Consider the following 22,659-nt stretch of genomic DNA (forward strand, 5'->3'; position numbering starts at 1 on the left):
CATCATTTCAATCTTAGTTCAGCTTCTCGGCTCTTGTGTGAATCAGTTTTCTCACTTACTAAATGGATAATCGAGTCATCGCCTCCTTGGGTGCCTGCCAAGGAGTATGAGATCAATAACTATTTATTATTATCTTCTTTTCTAATTGATCTTTCCATACTATAAATAAACGTGAGACCCAAAGCAAGTACAACCAAAACAACAACAACATAAAAACACCTAAATCCAAACTTCCATCGAAGAGTTGCACTTCTTACAATCAGAGTGAGTGCGGGATGGGCAACCCGTTCTACATTCGTCTCCAGATCAACACTTTCAATAGTATAATTAGGCATTCTTTTCTTTCTATTAGTTATGAGTTAAAATCCTGAGCATCATTTTCTTTGATTCTTATTTACCCAGATCCAGAGAGGGTTAATTGTTTAAGAGACTTCACATAGGTTCAAAATCTCAAAAATAAACAGCAGGCAAAGATTACTGGTTTCCTTTACCTTCTTCTTATGTTCACATGATTCAATTTTGTCAAATCGCAATCTCTCCGGGTACTGCGAGTCTCATGTGTAATAACAAACCAATCAGCTATTTTTCTTTTTTCTTTATGACAAGGCTCGAGTGGTCTAAGAGGCTAGCAAACACACGTCCAGTGTTTGGACTCTCCACGTCCAGACAAGTTCACTTTATATCCCGTTATTACTACAGGGTGCTAACAGTTATACAATACAGTGATTCTCTCCTCCTCTCTGGTTCTATGTTTCTCTGAGAACCCTCCAGATCAGGCCTGGAGGCAGTGCTCACACTTCTGTTTTCCACTAGTTCAGTGGAAGGCTGAGGTCTCTGCATGGTTTCCTCCATTCATTTCTAACTCCTACCGGTTTAAGACCGTTCAATCCCAAATTTTAAATTTCTCTCCTGAAAATTTCACAAGAGAATTTTAGGTATCTGGGAAAAAAAACTTTTAAAACAAGACAATAGGGAAAATGGATTGAAAGGAGCTAATGAACTGTCACTATCAGTATCCAGCCCACTGCATCTTAAAGTTCTCGACTCAATTGTCAGTCCACACTGATTGTATTATTGCTAGAGTTCATGTTTTCCTTCTTAAATCTTATATACCGAAGATGTAAAGGACCCATAAACTTCAATAAATATGCCACCAATCTGCTACCAATAGCTAATGCACACAATGCAGAAAGTGAAATCATGCTCTTGTAAACAACTTAATTAGTTCTCATTGACAACTTTTTATAAAGGGCTATGGGAAAATCCTTCAGGAAAAAGGGTGCTATTAGGATGTAAGGAATTGCTTATTCTAGCAGCAAAGGTTTAAATGCTTTACACTAACGGACTTGGTATTTTCTGAACTGTCCTAGGGTGCATGATCGAAACAGATTCCACGGGGTTCTCCTCCTACATCTCCTGACCAGATGACTGAAAACTGACCGTGCTCATTCTAAAGTCAGTAGCCTATCACTGTTACTCGTCCAAAATTAATTCAACTTTGTATTCTGGTACACCCCTAGCTATTGTAATTATTTGAAGATGGTTCAGTAGAGTTATTTTATAAGGATCTTTTGAGTAAGTAACTACTTTGAAACATCTGTCTAGTCTTTTCCTCCCAAACTGAAAAAAAAACTAATCCCCAAAAGAAATAAACACCAAGAGCAATCCACTAGAAGCAACAAAGCCAGATAATTGAGGTTCAAAACTCCCCCTCTGATGCTAAGGACTTCCTGAGTTCTTCCTGCATCTCTGTGTCAGGTCCAAACAAAGATAGTGGAATGAGTTAGGCAGTGTGTCCACTTTATAACTGAGCAGTGACTTCACTGAAGAGAAACAGCCCTAATTGGGAAACAACCTTCTTTCAAACAAAATGCATTGACTCGTTTGCGCTGCTCAGCTCTCACCAGAAGGACAGAAGAGGTGTCTGTAGGTGTTTACAGCCAGAATTTTGTTTGTTCGATTGATCAAATATGCGTCTGTGTTTTCTATTAAAGGAGTGAAGAATAATGGAGCCTATGGTGCCTGCTCTGTGTTGCCCCTTGGTAAAACAGCTCATGCTGTCTCTCCGTGTCTCATATTTTTTCTAAATAACTGTGTAGATACAAAATTGTAGGGTTGTTTTTTTTTCTTTAAGTTAATGTCTTGCTGTGAAGTCTGGGCTGCTATCTAACTCAAAATTCTCCTCTCTCAGTCTTCCAAGTGCAGGATTATAAACATGAATCGCCACATCTGGCTCAGGTTCAACATTTTTGTTGCTTGAGAATTTTAAGCATGTATATAATGTGTTTTTATCACCCTCTGTTGCTGCCCCCAAGTATTTCCTTTATCCTCCTATCTGGACCACTTTTTCCACCCAGCCTCTTGTGTTCTTTTCTCCCCAGAGTCCACTCTTTGATTTGAAGAACTTGGAGGGAAACCCACACAAATGTTTAATGCAGCTACTGCAAAGAAGAAATGTCATTAAAAAATAGAGTTTAGAATTGAGCATTGACATGCCACTAGAATAAATTTTAAGTAGAATACAAACATTAGGGAAACAGCTATTTACTTACAAGTTGGTTTTGCTGTTGGTGGAAATTTGGTCCGGGTAATAGCCAGAATTATGAAAATAATGACTGGCCATAAGATCAAGACAAGTGTCCAAAGCTGCAAAGCAACAACAGAGAAATGTTACAGTACTGACAGTAAATTATATACATATATATATATATATATATATATATATCAAACAAAAAACCTACTGAATACCAAAAGACTGTCAAACCACAATATTCCAGTACAGGCTAGATATGGTACTATCTGTATTATCAACAGAAAAATAATGAATTTCATAAATGCAGGCAACTTAATAAGAATGTTTTTTTCAGATCTAGTCTTCAAGTGTTCATTCGAGCTTCCCTCTCTGGTTACCAATCCTGACTGTCCCAAGAGTGATTATTTTAAACCTCAAATAACATCAGCAATAACAAAACAATAAATAAAAAATATTTTAGTATTTTCTATTTGTCTGTTGGGTAAGGCTCAGTGTCCTAAGTAGGGCATATGAAATATGGCATAATTTCAACTTGGACACATCTTACTTTTTCCAGTGTCAGCATTCTAGACTCTGCTACAAAGACTAGCATGTAACACTGAGTAACGGCCCAATAAATACTGTTGAATGAAGTAGTGAATGAATGAGCCAAGAGAATGAATGGTTGAGTCAGAGAGTGAACTGTAGCTCTTTGCCACCCCAGAGTAAAGTACTGTGTGCTTCCATTGTAGAGCCTAAGTTATTGTTACGGTTGCCTGGTTCCCAGAAAGAACCAATAGCTCATTTATGGGGAAGACAGAGTTGTATTCATTCTTTAATTTTCATACCTGGTGTAAAATAGGCTCCCAAGGAATATGTGCTGCCCTGAAACTTCTATGGGAGAGTTTCTCTCTCGGGCACAGAGACAGCTGCTTCCTTTCCCAATTCAGACACACAGGGAGATAGACCAACCCCAGTGGGTAAAAATCCTTGCCATGTGAGGCTAGTAACTGAGTTCCAGAACACATAGAAAGCAGCAAAGGGAGACTTGCTTCCACACGGCTGCCCTCTGACCGCCACACACACGCTGTGATATATGCACTTTCCCACGCACATCATAAACATACACATACACAAATAACGATAATAATAACAATAATAGTAATAGTAAAGATTTCTGAAGTTACAATTGAGCCGGGCGGCACAGGTCTGTATTCGAACTGCTCAGAAGGCCAAGGCAAAAAGAAGACATGTTCAAATGCTGCCTGTGCCGCTGAGTGATTTTACCTTGATCCTGGGCAATTCAGTGAGACGACTGCCTCAAAATAAAAAGAGGCCTTGTCTAATTTGTTTAAGGCCCTGGGTTCAATCCTTAGGACCGGGAAAAACATTAGCTCACTTTTCAGGCCTGTAATACTGCCTCCTCAGCAGTGAGAATGACGTATTCACAAAAACCATAAACTGTACTGTTCAAATAGCCGTGCTGCTCAAGTCGGCACAGAGCACAGACTTTGCTTGTGTTCGACTCAATTAAACGTGGACCCCTCTTTTGGCCTGGTTACACTGTCAGGGTTCGATTGTTTCTCACCACTTCTCAGAGCAAATCTTAAATTTTCTCCCTGAGGCTCTTCAGGGTTGCAAAACCAATCCAAAACCAATCGGTTATTGATCCCCGATTATCAATCCTTCAGTAACTCCCAACTGGCAGCTGCACCAAAATCTCTGCTGAAAATCTAAGAACGTGATTCTCCCCACTGGTAGGTAGGTAGGTAGACTTTGGGTATAAGGGTGAGTTTTGGTTTTGTTTTTTAAGATTGCAGACATCCTTTTAGCTCCGAGATATCTGACGTTTGGTTTGATGGGAGCTGAGATGCACCCGGACAGCTGGAACAGCTTCCTGTAAAGCGACAGCTCTCAGACAGTGATGAGCAGACTGCCTTGCCTGGGGATCTCACAAACATTCCCATGTGGGCTTGGTAGATGGGAAAGGCATCCTGAGGGCCTGCATGTCGAAGGCTCCCAGGTAGGTGGCATTGATGGTCCACAGACTACACCCTGCGCAGACAGGAGTTAGGGGCACAGAGTTGTCTATTGGGGCTTATAACATTTTTGCTGGAAAGTTTCCTTGAGAGCATCTGATGGATAGAATTCCAGGGGCATTTTAGAGTTTAAATGTGAGGAAACATTACATTTTTATTTTCTGTCACTTGTAATTAAAATTTCCAATAATAATGCATGTAGATGAGGGACTCAGACGCCATTCAGTCTATGGCTTTAGCAGCATCGGAACTCATGGATGTTTGAAAACCACATTAGGATTGTTGGAGCCGCCCCAAGTACTATTCCTATTGATTAGCGTGTTGAAAAGGTGCTTCTGTGGAGTTGCCACTAGACCTTTTATTTAATGCTGTTATTTAAAAAAAAAATACACGTTACCATGTAACAAACTCTCTTTTGACACTTTAATAACAATTTTGATACAGTTGGCCTTGTTTACAATCCTATTTATTCCATTTCTTTTTGTTTTGTGAATTGTAAAGCATCACGGTTAGAAGAGCCAAGGACTACCACAGACTGCCAAACACAAGAAAAGCACCAAAGATGCTAAGGACTCTTAATCTGATATAGCTCGGGTCTTCTCCTTACCAAACGCTAGCAGAACTTGGCCAAATCATACACTCGGTGGGTAAACTGGTTGTGAGCATGGGTGTGAACCTCAAAATACATAGGACAGAAAAATGTAGTATAATTATTGCACTGTTTTAAGGATTGAATCATTGCAGAAAGCAGACTGGAAAAAAGGTATCAGTGCCACAGAATTATAAACTGTGTTGTTATTTTTACCTAATCCTTGAATAGCAGACAAATTGGAGTCTGGTTTTCAAACATTCTGGATACAAAATACCTTTATACTTTATGTGACTCATTTGAAATATGGACTATAGGGAATTGAGCTTTGTTTTTTTTTTTTAAAAAAAAAAGATTTAAAGAGAATATTCTTTTGGAATAGGAGGTGTGGAATCCATTAGTTGCTTTTCAAAGTATCTATTTGTTCTTTCCAGTAACCTCATGAGAATCAGCAACTGAGATAAACTATTCCAGACATCCACTTTCAAATGAGGGACTTGCTCCAAGCATTTCTTAAAGTTCTCTTTTTGATTGATCTAATTGGATGATTTTTTTTTACAAGGGTGTTTTGGTAAAATTTGAAATTAATTTTAGAGCTATTTTAAACTCAGACAAAAATATGTTTTAAGTCAGGGATATATATTTAAGTCAGTTTAGGCTGTGTTAAAGCAAAAAAACTATCGCAAAACCTATAAGCAAATCCATTATCCCAGACTTTTCCTAGGATTTTAGCTCCCAGAAGGTTTGAGGACATTGTTGTATACTGCATCTCAATGGGATAACTACTAAGCCTTCTGGACTATGGTCTTGGGGATGTTAAAGATGACAAATTAATCACAAAAGCAGGAAATAAAGTTTAATTTTTTATAACAGTGGGGTTGCTTTCAGTCTATTTTGAGTATTATCATAAGCAATCAGAAAGCAAAGATGGTGTCAAATCTAAACACTGAACCGGTGAGCTGTGACTTCTGTTTGTTTGGCTAAAGGCGAATGTATTGATTTTACACGTAGTCACAGGTACTACTTATCACTCTGCGAAAAGCCATTCCTGAAGGTTGTGTATTCTGTTGGTGTTTTAATTGTCTCAGCCTGTCTCTGTAAGTCATTTGTACTTCATCACCCTGAGTCTTGACATCTAAAGGCATGTGCACACTAGGTTACTAATTCCTTGGCAGGAGATGGTATTTCTGTTCCTCAAATCATTCACGATTTGTTTTCTATCTGAAATGCCCTGTTCTGTTACATCTTCCTCCATGCATTCCTCAACAATTCAGCTTTATAACTCCTTGGATAAAGTCCTTCCACACTAGGACTGAAGAAGTCACAGTGGTCAAGTGAGAGAAATGGTTAATGGGGACCCAAGTGCTGAGATAGGGCAGGGTGGGACAACAGAACTCCAGTGGACTGAAGAGCGCAGTTCAGGGACAGAAGAGGCAGTGGCAAGTGACTGATTTCATATGGCGAAACTAACAAAATTTTCCCCATCAGGGGGAATCCAAATTCTCACTATTGAGCAGGGGAATTATAAGCATGAAAAAGAAAGGACCTAGAATAAATTCAGTAGTGGTGGATCAGAATTATTAGCATGAGCATAAACTTAGGGTGGCTAATTCTACTTGTCAACTTGACACACCCTAAAAGAGGGAATCTCAACTGAATGGGGCTGCTTCCATCAGAAAGCCTGCGCACATGTCTGTGGGGACACTTCCTTGGTGGCAAACTGATAAAGGAGGACCCAGCCCACTGTGGGCGGCACCACTCCTAGGCAGGTGGTTCTGAGAGCAAGTCGGGAAGAACCACTCCTCCGTGGTTTCTGCTTCAGTCTTCTGCCTTGAGTTTTTGCCTTGGTTTTACTTAATTTTGAACTGTAACTTATAAGCTGAAATGAACCCTTTCCTCACCAAAGTTGATTTTGGTCTGAGTGGTTTAATATAGCAGCAGAGAATCAAGTTAAGACACTCTTCACTTCCAAAACGTATCGTAAAAAGTCATGATGGTCCTGAGTTCAATTCCCAGCAACCACGTGGTGGCTCACAACCATCTGTAATGGGGTCTGGTGCCCCTTTTGGCCATACACACAGACAGAATACTGTATACATAATAAATAAATAAATAAATATTTTTTTTTTAAAAAAAGTCATGATGGCATATCCATTAACGCCAGCACTAGAGAGGCAGGTAGATATCTGTGACTTTAAAGCCAGTCTGGGCTACATAGCAAGTCAAACAAAAAATTCTCAAAATAACAAATGATAGGTATAAATATGTATTACATATTTCCTGCTTTTCTACTTTATGATTCCAAAGTTCTCCATGCCCCATTGTTATATCATCCTCTCAGTCCTAGAAACAAAAGCTTTTTCAAGAAATCTTAGCTTCTTCCTGTTGACATTTGAAGCTATCAGTGATCATTGCTAGTTAACTACCACTATTTCCAGGCATGGACATAGAAAATACATGTGAAAAAGATAAAGAGAGATCTATTCATCAAGCAATCACTAAATAGATAGATATAGGTAGATGGAAGAAATGTAATAGTCATGCTATTCAGAAACTGTCAAATAATGAGAGCAGACACGGGACACAAGTACCAGCCCGTGAGAATACAAGCTTCAAATTTGATCCTATAAGCCAAATTTAAACATTAAAATTCAGTGTGGTAACAAAATACCTAGGGGTCACTGATTTAAATAAACATGAGCAAGCAAACAATAAATCAATAGAAGGCTTAGAAGAAATGGAATGCATGTGTGCATTTCCCACAAGGGGGGAAGTTGGCATCGTGCACTACCAATAAAAGGCAATGGCAGAAGAGAGAACAGCATCCTTGAGTTTCTTGCCCAAGATAATCAACTGCTGTAAAACTGAGGAAATGACCAATGCCAAAAAGAACAACTCATGCTGAGGTTCAGAGAATAAGGGTGACGGGTGACAAGGGCAGACTGAGACACAGTTTCAGGCTGAAGGAAATGCGAACTGTGAAAACTTCATGCAGCTAGCTGGACAGGACCCTTTGTTCTAAAGGATGCAGTTCAAACAGCTGCCAAAGCTTGAAATGAGCCTAGGAATCTGATGGCATTTACATTATATAGAGAAAGAAAGAATGTAGGAATATATGGAAATAAGAACAAAGTACCTAGGAATCGGATGGTGTTTTACATCTGTATGTATAAACCCATGCTAGCCTCAAACAGTTGTAGGTCCCAGGGACTTTTCTTTTAATTTGACATGATTTCAAAGTGACCATCTAGAAATTATTTTAAAGATCTCTATATCTCTTCTTCAAAAACTCCAGATCCAATTTGAAAGCAGAAGCATAAAGATGAAGCAATAGCGAAAGAGATAACAAAGAAAGACACTTCACAGGCAGAAATCCTGTCTACCCAGGCAAAAAGTTGTTAAACATGGAGGATACTTTTAAGCTTTGGGATAAATTTGAGTGCAACATGAAAAGTCTATTCATGGGCTAGCAATGATCAGTAGGTCAACCATTCCTATGAAGTGGGGAGAAAGTGAACAGGATGGAGGGAGGATAAGAGAATGGGAGGGAGGTGAGGATGTTGAATGGGGTGCTGAGTAAGGGTATTGAGTGGGAGTGTTGAGTGTAGTTTATATACAACTGCTAATGTGAAGGAAGATACATGTGTTTCATTTTTCATAGCTAATCGCGTGGTAAGCAAGTATTCTACCACTGAACAGCATCTAGCCCCATGATGTGTTGTTTTTGTGTGTTTTGTTTTTAATTAGTTTTTAGTTGGTGCACAAAACAAAGGATTTCATTACGACATTTCACACACATATATCTTGGTGTAATTTGATCATATTCGCCTTCAAGTTGGGGGAATTGAGGGCACTACTAGGCCTCATTTCCATTAACTACACTCAGCAAAGTCATCACACATAAAAAAGACATCAATCAAATGTAAACTCAGCCCATAATTTCCATTAAGAGTTGATCTGCAGTATCTAGCAACTAGAATAAATTACCAGTCTCGTTTACATCTGTAAGAGCTATTTTTACAAATCTTCGAGAAATTTCAAAGACTGGTTTTCTGGAAGAAGAAAAAAAGAAGAAGAAGCTTATGGTCTCAATATTCTGAATTCTGCTACCTTGTCAGAATTGTTCATTCTAATTCCTTATATCCACCTGATTCTATTTGTTTTTGACATTGTTACTATCTTCTAATTATTTTACTAATGTGTAAGGTTTTTTTTTAAAAAAAAGGTTAACTTTTAATACCGATTTTAAAACTTGAGAAAATGACTTTTTCACTTAGAGACATTTGCCCTAGAGCGGAGACGGACTAGGGGTAGATGGACTAAATTAGACTCGCGGTAGGGTTGTATCCATTGCACATAGATTGCTGTTAATGAGGTTCAAATTCCTTAAAGTAGAGCATATGATCCCTGTCTCATTATCATTGTACTACCTTCTCCTTCTTTACTCTTTGTGTATTTCACACAGTCACACCATTGCCTTGCCCTTCAGGATGTTGGTGTCTCTTGTACCACAGGGATTTGAAGTATGTTACATTATAAACAAATAGTACTCGGTATCAGTACTGAGTTTAGTTAGGGAAATTTTGCCTAAATAAAACCAGAATGACTAGCATGGCAGTCTTTTCTACTTTACCACAGTCTTGGAGACTCTTAAGGACTCTTAGACTAGAACATCCAAAGCAATAACGATTTACAAAAACTTTGTGTGTTCGTTAGTATGACAAAATTTGTTGAGTGCCTACTGCATGCCATGTCATGAGGATAAACAAATTAAAATTTTCAGTCTTTTGAGGAGAGGACACTTCAAAAAAAAAAAAGCAAATATCAAGTGAATTCAATGAACAAGGCCTTGGTGTAGGAAGGAGGGTGTATGGAGGTAACACAATTAAAGGAAAGATCATTAAAAAACCTCAGAGATGGAAAGGGGGCCAATCAGAAGAAAGGACAGAGCAGGGGAAAGAAATCTTTCAAGCAGAGGGAACCATTGGGTTATGTTAACAGGTGGGAAAAGGGAAGACTATTCCAGGAACACACAAAATGACTCAGAGCCTGAACTGGCCATCTCCTGTGACCAGTCAAGACTTCAAGCAGGGGGAGTGGGCAACCAACCCAACCACATAACCTTTGGCCTACAGTCTGTCCTGCCAATGGGTTGTGCTATAACTGAGTGCCTAGCCCAATTGTCATCAGAGAGAGTCATCCAGAAACTGATGGAAACAGATGCAGACCTATGGCAACAATAGGCAGAGCTTGGGGATCCTGCAGAAGAAGGAGAGAATTGTAGGAACCAGAGATGTCAGGGATACCACAAGAAAACTCACAGAATCAAATAACCTGAGCTCACAGGGGCTCAGAGAGACGGAACTGACAACCAGGGAGCCTGCATGGGACTGATCTAGGGCCTCTGCTTGTATGTTCCAGATGTGTAGCTTGGTCCTCCTGTGGGACCCCAAGCAGTTGGAACAGGGGCTGTCTCCAACTCTCTAACAAGCTTTTAGGACCCTACTTCTCATACTGGGTTGCCTTGCCCAGCCTTAATACATGGGGAGGTGCTTAGTCTTAGTGCAATTCGATACGCCATGTTCATTTGATGTTCATGGGAGACCTGTCCTTTCCTAAACAGAAACAGAGGAGGAGTGATTTTGGGGTGGAAACAGAGGGGAGGTGGGGGAAGGGACTGGGAGGAGAAGGAGGAGGAGAAACTGTGACTGAGATGTAAAATAAATAAATGAATTTTCAAAAAGAGAGTTAGAGCGAACATCCTGATTTGTGGTTGTTCAGCCTCAATCCGAATGCTTCTAATGACAGCAAGACCACTGCCCTGTGAGACTACATTATTGGACAACACATTTTGTCCTTAATTTTTGCTTATAATAATGTTAAATCCTTCCTTCCTTTGCTCGCCATTCACTTAGCTTAGTTTGGCCTGTCTGCATTTGAGAACTCTCCAAATATCTGAAGAGAGAAGAGACCTCTTTGCTCTCAGGGACTCTTCAACAATTCTCTACTAAACCTTATTTCAAAATAAGAAATATTTCCAGATGGCTCAGTAGAAAAAGGCCTTGCCACCATGCTTGACAGCCTGAGTCTGATCCCTGGACCCCACATGACAGAAGGAAAGAACTGACCCTTGCGAGTTGTCCTCTAACCACTACACATGTATCTCTGTGCACACGCGCACACACGTGCACACACACGCGCACACGTGCTCACACATGTACACAAACACATCTATACAAATAAATTAGTAATTTAAAAAGTATATCTTTCCCAGAATAAAATATTGTAGTTAGGTCGTCTTTTTATAATTAGTGTCAAAATTTCTTATAGAATCCTGAAGTATGACAGCTACTATGGATTGGCTGCCTAGAACACGTGCATGCTATTGCATAGCTAGCTTGTGTATCTCACTTAGCATAGCAAGCTCATTTCCTCTTGCAGACAGAGAAACATAGGAAGACTACGTCTTTCTGTAAGCCATCAAGCCAGAGAGCTGATGCTTGAACCTAGGATCTGGCTTCAGCATCAGTGCAATTAGCCACTAAGCTGTAGAGATTAAACACTACAGAACAGAACTCTGGCTCACTTTGATTTGAATATTATATTTTTATTAGTTCATCCTTTAGACTAATAAAAGAGTTTTTATTATTTCAAAGCTAGAGAGCATTGAAAGTCATTTAAAGGTCTTCCTATAATCTAGAATCATAACTTTTTATTACAAACTTGAAAATAAAAGTTGTCCAACCTTCCATAACATAAAATACATTGCCTCTTTCTTCCCCTATCCCCTTCATTTTGCATTTCCCTGTAAGACAGGAATGACTGTTACTAGAAACAGAAAAGGATTCCAAGATTTTCATTCAAAATAAGAGCTCACTATCTTAAATCTGGTAAAATCTTTCGTTCTGCTTCCTAAATAAGGCATTAAAGCTGCCATGAACTCCTTAGTGAGCCGGGCTTTCTGATAGTCAAGACTGCCATCCATATAAATAACTTAGCTAAAAACTAGCAATAAGTCATTTTTCTGGATTCTATACTCACAGAGTACAATGCCTTTCAGAAATTGGTAAATGTTCTGTGATGTAGATAGAAACAACATACTCTGTTGGGTTGGTAATAAATGGTTTTTTAATTAATATTTAAAGCTAGCATACAAGGTCGTGGGTTTCATGATGGTGTTTTCTTACATATATGTTATAGTGTGAAGCAACGCATTTGTTGGACATTAAGCAAACTTCTACTGCCCCAATTTCTAAAGCAACTTGAGATCTCATTTGCTTTATATTTATTGGTAAAATTTAAACATGCATGTCTGCTGTGTATCAGGTTCCATAGTAGCACACATACCCTTTATTGTTCTATTCAGGGGGAAAAGAACAAACAAACAATGACATCTTGAATTTTGCATGCAAATGGATGGAAATAGAAAACACTTTACTGAGTGAGATAACCCAGACCCAAAAAAAGGAATATGGTATGTACTCACTCATAAGTGGATTCTAGCCATAAACAAAGGGCATTGAACCTATAGTTCGTGATCCTAGAGAAACTAAATAAGAAGGTGAACCCAAAGAAACACATATAGTTGTCCTCCTGGATATTGGAAGCAGACAAGATCGCTGGGCAAAAGTTGGGAGCAGGGTGTTGGGGTGCTTTGGGGGGAAGGGGAGATGGTGAGAAAGAGGGAGAAGGGGGGATTGGGGAGAGCTTGGGGGAATGGGATAATTGAGATGGAGGAAGGGTGGATATGGAAGCTGGAAAGTAGATATCTTAATTAAGGGAGCCATTTTAGGGTTGACAAGAGACTTGACTCTAGAGGGATTCCCAGGTGTCCAAGGAGATGTCCCCAGCTTGTTTCTTGGACAGCTGAGGAGAGGGTGCCTGAACTGGCCCTATCCTATAGCCACACTGATGAATATCTTGCATATCACCATAGAACCTTCATTTGGCGATGGATGGAGATAGAGACAGAGACCCACATTGGAGCACTGGACTGAGCTCCCAAGGCCCACATGAAGAGCAGAAGGAAGGAGAACATGAGCAAGGAAGTCAGGACAGCGAGGGGTGTGTCCACCCACTGAGACAGTGGGGCTGATCTAATGGGAGCTCACCAAGGCCAGCTGGATTGGGACTGAATGAGCATGTGATCAGACCGAACTCTCTGAATGTGGCTGACAATGAGGGCTGACTGAGAAGCCAAGGACAATGGTACTGGGTTTTGATTCTACTGCATGTACTGGCTTTGTGGGAGTCTAGTCTGTGTGGATGCTCACCTTCCTAGACCTGGATGGAGGGGGGAGGACCTTGGACTTCCCACAGGGCAGGGAACCCTGACTGCACTTTGGACTGGAGAGTGAGTGAGAGGGGATGGGGGGGGGGAGGGGGTAATGGGAGGAGGGGAGGAGGTGGAAATTTTTAATAAAAAATAAAAAAAAATTTTTAAAAAGAGTTTCATAGCATATATTCATAGGAGGTAGGGGCAAAAAGGATTGGAAACAGGCAGAAAAAAATCCAACTCTGAGTGATGATGACTGGAATAAAAAAATGAATGATTAAAAAAAAAAGAAATATCTTAGGATGGATGGGGGGGCTTGGACTTCCCACAGGGCAGGGCACCCTGACTGCTCTTAGGACTGTAGAGTGAGAGGAAGGGGGAGAGGGGAGGGGGAGGGAAATCGGAGGATGGGAGGAGGTGGAAATTTTAAATAAATTAATTAATTAAAAAAAAGAAAATGATAACTCTATATGGTAATACTATAATGATAATTATAATTGATTCATGGTAGTAATATATTGAAATGATGCTATAATAACTTTAAATTAGACTATTAGTGTAATATTCTTATATTTTTATGTTTATTGAAAAGATCCACCATTAAACATGTAGAGGTAGGTTTTTTGGTTAAAAAAAGGAAAGGAAAGGAAAGGAAAGGAAAGGAAAAGAACATTTCTGAGCAGTTAAAAGAAAGGAAGCGCATCAGTGGCCCCAGCTCCATGCGGTGAAAAAACTGGAGCCTTGGCTCACACAGGTCCTGCCTTATATTAAACTGATGTAGACTTCAACCGGGAGGACCACTTCATTCCGACTGGTTTTAAAGTAAAAAAAAATTAATCCACAGACCAATCTTCTTAGGGTTTCCCCTCTCTTCCTCTAGTCACTCTGAAGAGAAAGACGGACAGAAAGGGCAGAGTTGAGGGAGTAAGGGTCAAATGTGGGAATGCCCATAGGAGTCACTTCTGTCAGGAACTGAACTGGAGTAGGATTCCCTCGTTAAGCACTTGAAGCAGAAAGCAATCAACTGGCGTTAATTTTTTCCTCTTCAGGTGGGAAGTTTGAAATTAGAATCCACTCCTGACAAGACCTGAAGGCCCTATTTAGGACGGATCTTACCCTGTTTAACCGTCTGTCAGCACGCAGCTCTCCACTGTCCCATGCCTGCTTCCTGTCACTGAGTGAGTGACGAGTGTCCCTGCTGCTGTGCATCCTTCTGGAACTCATCTTCAGGTCCCCATTATGTTCTAATTGCAAACTCAGCAAAGTAACAACCGCATCTAATCGATCCTCTTTGCTCCCTAGCGTTTCTAGTGCCACCTAATACATTTTTCTCTTCTTGTAGAATACATTTTCCCAAAATAACTGAGAATTATATTCCCAAAATTCTTTTAAATAGATAGCAATAGCTATACCCTGCACCGTAGATATGATCTTTTCTTTGGTGGACTGAACTCTGAGCAAAGATCAGAGAAAATAGGGTAAGTAAGCAAAGAAGAAACAGAGAAATGGTAATACAGAGAGCAAAGTCCTCACTGGGGAAATCTGATCTTGATCCTTGAATTCATGGTATGACCTTGAATAAGTCCCTTGAACTCTCTGGAACTCTGCAAAATTGTCAGTTACATAACCCTGAATATTTTAAAATTCTCATCTTTGGCTTTCTAAGTAAGAATAAAATTTATTTCAAGTATGGTTTTAAGAGAGAGGCTGACACCCAGAATTATACCCCAACTGAATATTTAGATTATATCCTATCCTCATGCTCTTTCTCAAACCATATAGTTGTCTGTAACCCTGGTGGCATTTTTCTGTGCTGGTATAAGCACTCGTGTTCCACAACAGTGCTCTAAATACGTTGTACGTCTAAATATGTGTCTAAATATGTTGTACGTCTGTCCTTTCCTTCTTCTGCCTATGTTTCTGCATTCATACACTCCGTTATCTTCCTTTAAAAGCTTTCCTTCCCACAATCTTGCTTTGTGATGAAGCTTCTTTTAAGAATTAAAGAAGGTTGAAGGGGTAACAACGCTAGAATTTTCTTTGACGTGCAGAAGGGCTGTAGCACACTCATCAATTTGAATTTTCTTAAGTATAAAAGTCCAGTCTTGGAATGCCATATTCAGAATTAATACACAGATAAAGATACTTGCATTTTAAAAAATTGATTAAGGAAAAGAATATTCACTGGAAATCTTGGTGTGTGTCTTGGAGAACTGGAGGTAAATGATTAAATTTTTAGAATCTGCAAGGAAATGTGTTATCAACAGTGCACCAGCTTCCACTTCCTTTTTGGCTTTTGTTTCTAATGACTGAATTCTCATTAGCTCCATACCTTATGTAAATTCTTCTTTCCATTCACTGTTCCCATGGATTTGCTTTCATCATTAATTTGAATAAAACAAGATGTCCAAATTGTTCACCTCCCTCCGTAGTTTAGATTCATTAGAAAGCAATTGGGTATCTATGTCCACACTGGTATCTTTCCACACTCTAGGATTTGTCTGGCAGACATTGTGCCCATTTTGTAAGTGAGAAAACCAGTGCTCGGGTGTTAGATGCTGTGTCATCACGGGAGGAGTCCCAGCTCATGCTTGAGACATCCTCATGCCCAGGACTGTGCTACCTGGCTGAATGACACCCAAAATCACCCACGTGGAAAGTATGGGAATTTTTTTTGTGCTGTTTTTACAGTTAACAAACAAAAAGTTAACAACTTTATCATTTTATGTCTATCACACTCATGCAATCATATGATTTAAATTTATGATTTAAACCCCTGCCTATCAAATTCACTAAAGTGTGTAAGCATCTAACTAATTCCTTCTTTTAACGCATACATTAGGATGCTGGGATTCTGGCTCAGCAAGCCAGTATACCGTGAGATAAAGCGCCTGGACAAACTGTTGGGGTTTATGATGCATTTTATTTGTATGTCTGCATTACACAACTGAGGTCAGAGCGGCTGCACTAAAGTGAAATGGATTCAGTGTGGTTTGGGATTCCCCTAGTTCTCACACATCTTTTCGAGTACGTAATTCACAGAAACGTGTCCCTCCTGCCACCTTCCATATCCTATCTGATGAAGTTCTCAGTAGCGGACTTTGTAATTTAAAAAGTATGAATGTAAGAGCTCTAAAGAGATGTGAAAAGTACAACAAAGTGACTCAGTGATATTCTTAAAAGAATATATATATATATGACACATACGCACGCACGCACGCAAGCAAGCAAGCCAGCACACATAATCTCACATCCAATAAATGAGTTTTATATACTTGAATTCCTTTGGAAGTTTTGCCACACTAGCAGCTTTCAACTTACTATCCTACTTTTCAACCAAGTTCCCATCATTTTTCACTTTCTGCCGTATCTCTTCCCATCTCCAATGCACTCAAATGGAGCGTTCATTCGTCCCAGTGGAAATTCCCACCCCATTTCTAATGGCATTAAGAAAAATTCTGAAAGCACGTTGGCTTCAATTCAGAATTCCACGCCAGTTTCAGTCCGTCCAGTAACAAGGTACAGCCTTTGCTTTGCCCTAGAATTGTCCTGATTTACTCCTTTAATTCACTCAAATCAAAGGGCTGCTTTGGGGGCATGTTAAGACTCGCCCCATTAGCTGAAAGACAGAGGCAAGCGTTCTAAGTATCTTGCTTCTGCTTTGAAAAAAATGCCTTTAAGCTCTCCTCTGTCTACCTCTCATTGACATCACATGTTAGCACTGCCTGGAGTATTGCTCCGTGTCCCCCACCCTCCCACTTTAGACAAAACAACCACAACAAAATAAAATAAACGAATCCTCACCGGCTGTCTTTTGACACCTAGCCAGTTTTTCCACACCAGGATCCGAAGCTGATGAAACTGGGAAGCCATCCTTCAGACACGCTGAACAAGAAAATCCCTGTCTCTTCCTTCAAGCCTCAAGAGAAGAAGCGGTGTCCCGTCCAACTTGCTCTGTGCCAATGGGTTGGGAGCCTTTTCAAGGCATAGCTTCGCAGGGCCTGGGGCAGGAGACCCACAGCTCGTCTCTTCCCAGTGAGTTTGCTTTTCCTGTCAGTAAATCCTTAACCAAGAAGCTCTTCCCAAGCAAAACTGTCTTCAGAAACGAGGCACCAGCTCTGTGTGCCTCTCAGTGGCTGGTGCTTACAGTAAAATAATGGCCAGTTGCTGCCTCCTGTGCGAAGTCCACACCACAGAGAATGAGTATCATTCAGATAATGCCCCACTGTAAAACAAACAAAAGGTGAGCCCACACCTCCTACTCTCCAGAAATTAGCCGGCTATCCACACCTCAGAGAACATGTCACCTGCACGAGGCGTGTCACAGGAATTAGGCGGGACCCTGGACGGGCCAGTAGGACTTGTCCTACATCCCCTTGCTTCTTCTGTATACACAGTGCTTGCTGTGGCAGGGACAGGGCACTAAGGATTTTACAGGTTCCAGAACCCAGTGAGTGACTCCTGGAGTATTTGAAGTGTTGCTGAGATGTTTTAAGTCACTCAAAGCAGCGCTCAGATGCAAAGCAGTAATCTCAGCCCATCATTAGATGATAGATTACAAAACCTCCACACTTTAGCCTAAAATTTAATGCTTTGGCTTGGGGGCTGGGACTATTGCTGGCTGAGTCCGGTTTCTATCACAGAGTTAAGCATAATGCCAAAAAATTTGAAAATAAAAATTGGTGGTCAGCTAAAAGTAACAAAAACGACACAGTGTGGGTCCCTTTGTTTGGGTAGTCACAGTTAAAGGGGACACAAAGTGACCCAGAGTATTTCTGCTATCCTCTCTGCCTGGAATGGTCTCGGAATTGTCTCTACGGTGACATCTTCCACAAACACCTTTTAAATGATCTCATCAGATGTATCTATCCCTCTTTATAGTTCATCACAATTCTTTGTTACTATTTCTCTCCAATGATTTATATCTTGGCTATATTGTTATTTTGAATATTTCAATTAGATTAAAAATTCTATGAGGGCACGAATGGTTGTATATCTCAGTGATTAACATATTATCATTACAGGATATCACTACAGGATAAAAAAGACCATTTAAGCCAATCAAATTCATAAATGATTCTTACTCCTTGACCTGATTGATTGAGACTCTGCTTGTGAAATCAGTTAAAGAATTGTTTGAGTTCTTGCTTCAAACCAGAAGTAAATCCTGGTTCAGTTGCCTGGTCTCCATGCGGACTGTGGGAGCTTGATGAGAGCCAGCCTGAGGCAGACTGGAGCCTTGATAGAGCATGCTCATTACCTCAGCTTAGGCTCACCTTGCTGTGAAATCTCTCCAGACCCAGTCCACCAAGCAGGCAGTCCTGGATATCTGGAATGCTGGCCCTAGGGCTTTTTCTTCCAGACAAGATTACAGACAAAGTATTCTTTGAATGCTAGAAAATCTCTGAAATAGTGTGCTCCTTCAACTCGTCTTGGGCGCAGGGCTAAAGTTTCTTTGGCTACCACAGTTCCGTTGTCATCTTTAACTCCTGTCACAATCCACAAGTCAGAAATGGTTCACAAATAAACATTGCCATTTAGGAAGACATAATGGGGTTGGATTGTGATTCTAAGTATTGGGGGACATTGCAGGCACAGTGGCTTTACTTAGTCAGGTAACCTCAGGTCAGAAGGACCTGACTCACCCTATGACTGATGCAGGCATGTGAGAGATGAGTTGAAAATATACCATGCGGCTTCCAAGAAGCTGTTTGTCCATTCTACAGGATCATTCCAGAATTATGCTGTTTCATGGCCTCTGTCCTTTTGATTGGAAACTTTTCTTTACTATCTCTAACTTTCCAATGAAGGAAATGCATTTTATTACAACCTATGACCACCTGGGAGCTCTGTTTCTTCAAAGTTATTTCCCAGCTATACAGACATGTTCTGTACATGTATAAACATATATAGCATATAGTCTTTTGCATGGGAAAGAACATTGTAATTGTTCCAAATATCACAAATATTTCCTTGGAGGCTGGGCAGTCCTTTGTAATATATAATTTGCAGTAGTTTAATTAAGTTGGAGCACATTGACAATAAGGGCTTTTTTTTTAGTTTTAATTTATTTATTTATTAAGGATTTCTGCCTCGTCCCCACAACCGCTTCCCATTTCCCTCCCCCTCCCCCGATTAAGTCCCCCTCCCTCATCTGCTCGAAGAGCAATCAGGGTTCCCTGACCTGTGGGAAGCCCAAGGACTGCCCACCTCTATCCAGGTCTCCTAAGGTGAGCATTCAAACTGCCTAGGCTCCCACAAAGCTAGTACGTGCAGTAGGGTCAAAAACCCACTGCAATTGTTCTTGAATTCTCAGTATTCCTCATTGTCTGCTATGTTCAGCTAGTCCGGATTTATCCCATGCTTTTTCAGACCTAGGCCGGCAAAAAGAGGAACATGGGATGTACTCACTCATATTTGGTTTCTAGCCATAAATAAAGGACATTGAGCTTATAATTCATGTTCCTAGAGAAGCTAAATAAGGTGAATCCAAAGACAAACACATAGGCATCCTCAGGAATATTAACCTTCATCAGGCGATGAAAGGAGACAGAGACAGAGACCCACACGGGAGCACCGGACAGAAATCTCAAGGTCCAAATCAGGAGCAGAAGGAGACGGAGCACGAGCAAGGAACTCAGGACCACGAGGGGTGCACCCACACACTAAGACAATGGGGATGTTCTATTGGAACAATAAGGGCTTTGAACTTTGCCCAGCTCTGAATATCTTGGCGTTAGCATCCACGTGGATCATATCTGTTCCTATTGCTTTTCCTTAGGCTTGTGAATTTCTTTGAAGAAGAGATTTTCAAGGATAAATTTTTGAAATCTGACATTTTTAATATGAATAATTACTTTTTAACTGACACTTAAAATGTAGAGTTATGTTGCTGTATTGTGACATTTTTTTATTTAATTAACATTTTTTCATTTATTTTATATACCAACCATATTTTTCCCTCCTGTTTCCTCCCCCTGACTCCCATCTACCCCTCCTCTCCATCTACTCCCCCTCCATCTCCATTCAGAAAGGGGCAGGCCTCCCATGTTAACTTTTTTTTTTTCAAAAGCCTAACATTAAGCTTGGAAGGTATAGCTCCCATAAATTAAGAATCATGATCTTTACACAGATAAAAATTTAAAATGATTATAAGGATGAACAAGAAGACACAAGAGAAAAATTATTCAGGAAATTAGACATAGCTATCTTGCTGGGAGAATGAAACAATGTACCCCAGTCTTGACTATAGGTGAAGGTGTTGCTGACATATAGCTTTAAATTTTCCCAGAGGGAGGAGAAAGTGATTGTTAACCAAAGAAAACCTGCACCAAAATATGCGGTTGCTAAAAATTATTTTAAAGAAATATATACATGTGTGTGTATGTATATGTATATATGTGTGTGTGTATATATATATAAACATAAAATGAAGAGCAAACAAACACAGGAAAAGTTAGAATAACATGACATAAGAAAAATGAAAAGCAATCTTGTTTAGACAGGCATTTGTAAATGCACCTGTAATTCCAGCACTCATTGTGAGTTCAAGGCCAACCTGGGCTCCATATGAGGTTCTAAGATAGTTAAGACAACAGAGTGAGAACCTCTCTCAAACAAACTAACAACAAACAGATAAGACAAACAAAAGCAAAGCATTCTTAGCCAGTCCACTACTGCAAACATCGCACATAGGGTGGTTCTGAAGAGTTAGGCTCACTCATGGTGATAACCTGCCGTATACTTCTGTCTACAGACTCAAGCTGTCTTTAAGAATGATTTCCATCACAGCTACCTCATCTCCCTTCATTTTCTGTTGTTGTCTCTGCTCCTTAGAGATCAGCAGGTTTCCCCCTTGATCAAGCAAAGGACCATTCCGTCTGCTCACCTTCTGAAGTATGAGTTTGTACTTCTTCATATCACCAACAGTAAATACGATTTTATCACAGAATATGAGGATCCCAGAGTTCTGCCTTCCCAAGATTATTGATTGCAAGTTTTAGGAAAAGCACAGCCAACCTACAGTTGACTAATCTAAGACCAGAACTCATTGGGGGAGGGCTTGACCATCTTTCTGAATTTGTTCATATCTAAAACCATGAGGGAACACTCTGTCTGCAGAACATAGCTTGAATGATGTGGCTACCTAGGCTGCATGGTGATGTGAATTCAGGATCTGTATGAACATGGGACATTGAAGCTCCTGTCAGTCAGCCAGTCCTGTAGCACACTCCACAACTGGATGAGAAATCAATCAGTACAATCAGAAAGGGTATTGACTTGGCTAGAACACACTTTGTTTTAATGGGATTTATTAAAGCTATTTCTTATATAATAATAGCAGTAATAAAAATAAGCCACCTGACTACAAAGCTTCAGCCTGCGTAGCCTGTTACCACATAATAGGAATCCAACAAAGGAACTGCTCCACAATAAAGGTCAATTATTGCTTAGTAAACGATGACCAGCAAGCACTAACTAAGCCGTTACAGAATCATCAAGTGAGCCCTCCTATATTGAAATGTCACCATTCTTCTTTGCAAAGAAGAAAGTGGCATGTGGAGGTGCCATAGTTTGTATTAGCTGACCCAGCTGTAAGTAGAACTAGTGAGAATGGCAGGCAGGAAACCATGTTGTATGTCCATACTGTTAGCCTTTACACTATTGTCTGGACTCAAATGGAAAGGCAAAAAGAAAAAAAAGGAGCAACAGAGGGTTTTCTGGTTTACTAGGTTACTAGGGATCTAGAAAATACTTTAAAGATTGTTAGCCGGTCGATCCCACCTTTAATCCCAAGACTAAGGAGGCAGAGAAAAGAGGATTTCTGTGAGTTTGAGGCCAGCCTGGTCTACAAGAACTAATTCCAGGACAGGTACCAGAGCTACCCAAAGAAACCCTGTCTCAAAAAACCAATACATACATGCATGTGTGTGTGTGTGTGTGTGTGTGTGTGTGTGTGTGTGTGTGTATCCTTTAGGAATTGCTTTTAAAAGTACATACAGGAAAAATTTTTACTCAATGTGTTCTCAAGAATAATTGATCCAAGAATCAAAGGAGAAGGCTCTGCTGTCGGGTTTCTTGATTGAGCACCAAACACTTCACAGGCAGCTCTTGCCAGTTCTATCAGCACATCTGATTCTTGCAGCCATCCCTCCTGCCATCTGCCATGGTGACGCAGATGAGGACTGCTCATTTTCAGACTTTGTCATCTGCTTCTTCTACCCAAAACAAAACTGTGTTCATT

General features: G+C 40.2%; 1 protein-coding gene across 1 annotated transcript in view; it reads right to left on the minus strand.

Moving 5' to 3' along the window:
• Abca12 (ATP binding cassette subfamily A member 12) overlaps positions 1-17,502 on the minus strand; it is a 166,902-nt gene extending 149,400 nt beyond the window's left edge. The window contains exons 1-2 of the mRNA XM_041631970.1: positions 17,220-17,502; positions 2,553-2,646 (exon numbers count right to left, since the gene is read on the minus strand). Of these exons, the coding sequence (XP_041487904.1) occupies positions 2,553-2,646; positions 17,220-17,288 (163 nt within the window). The 5' untranslated portion in view covers positions 17,289-17,502. The remainder of the gene's footprint in view (positions 1-2,552; positions 2,647-17,219) is intronic.
• Between the last annotated feature and the right edge of the window lie 5,157 nt (positions 17,503-22,659).

Source organism: Microtus oregoni, unplaced genomic scaffold, assembly GCF_018167655.1.
Source record: "Microtus oregoni isolate MIOR12 unplaced genomic scaffold, Mior012 000038F_ref0000394, whole genome shotgun sequence".
In the NCBI taxonomy this organism is placed as follows: domain Eukaryota; kingdom Metazoa; phylum Chordata; class Mammalia; order Rodentia; family Cricetidae; genus Microtus; species Microtus oregoni.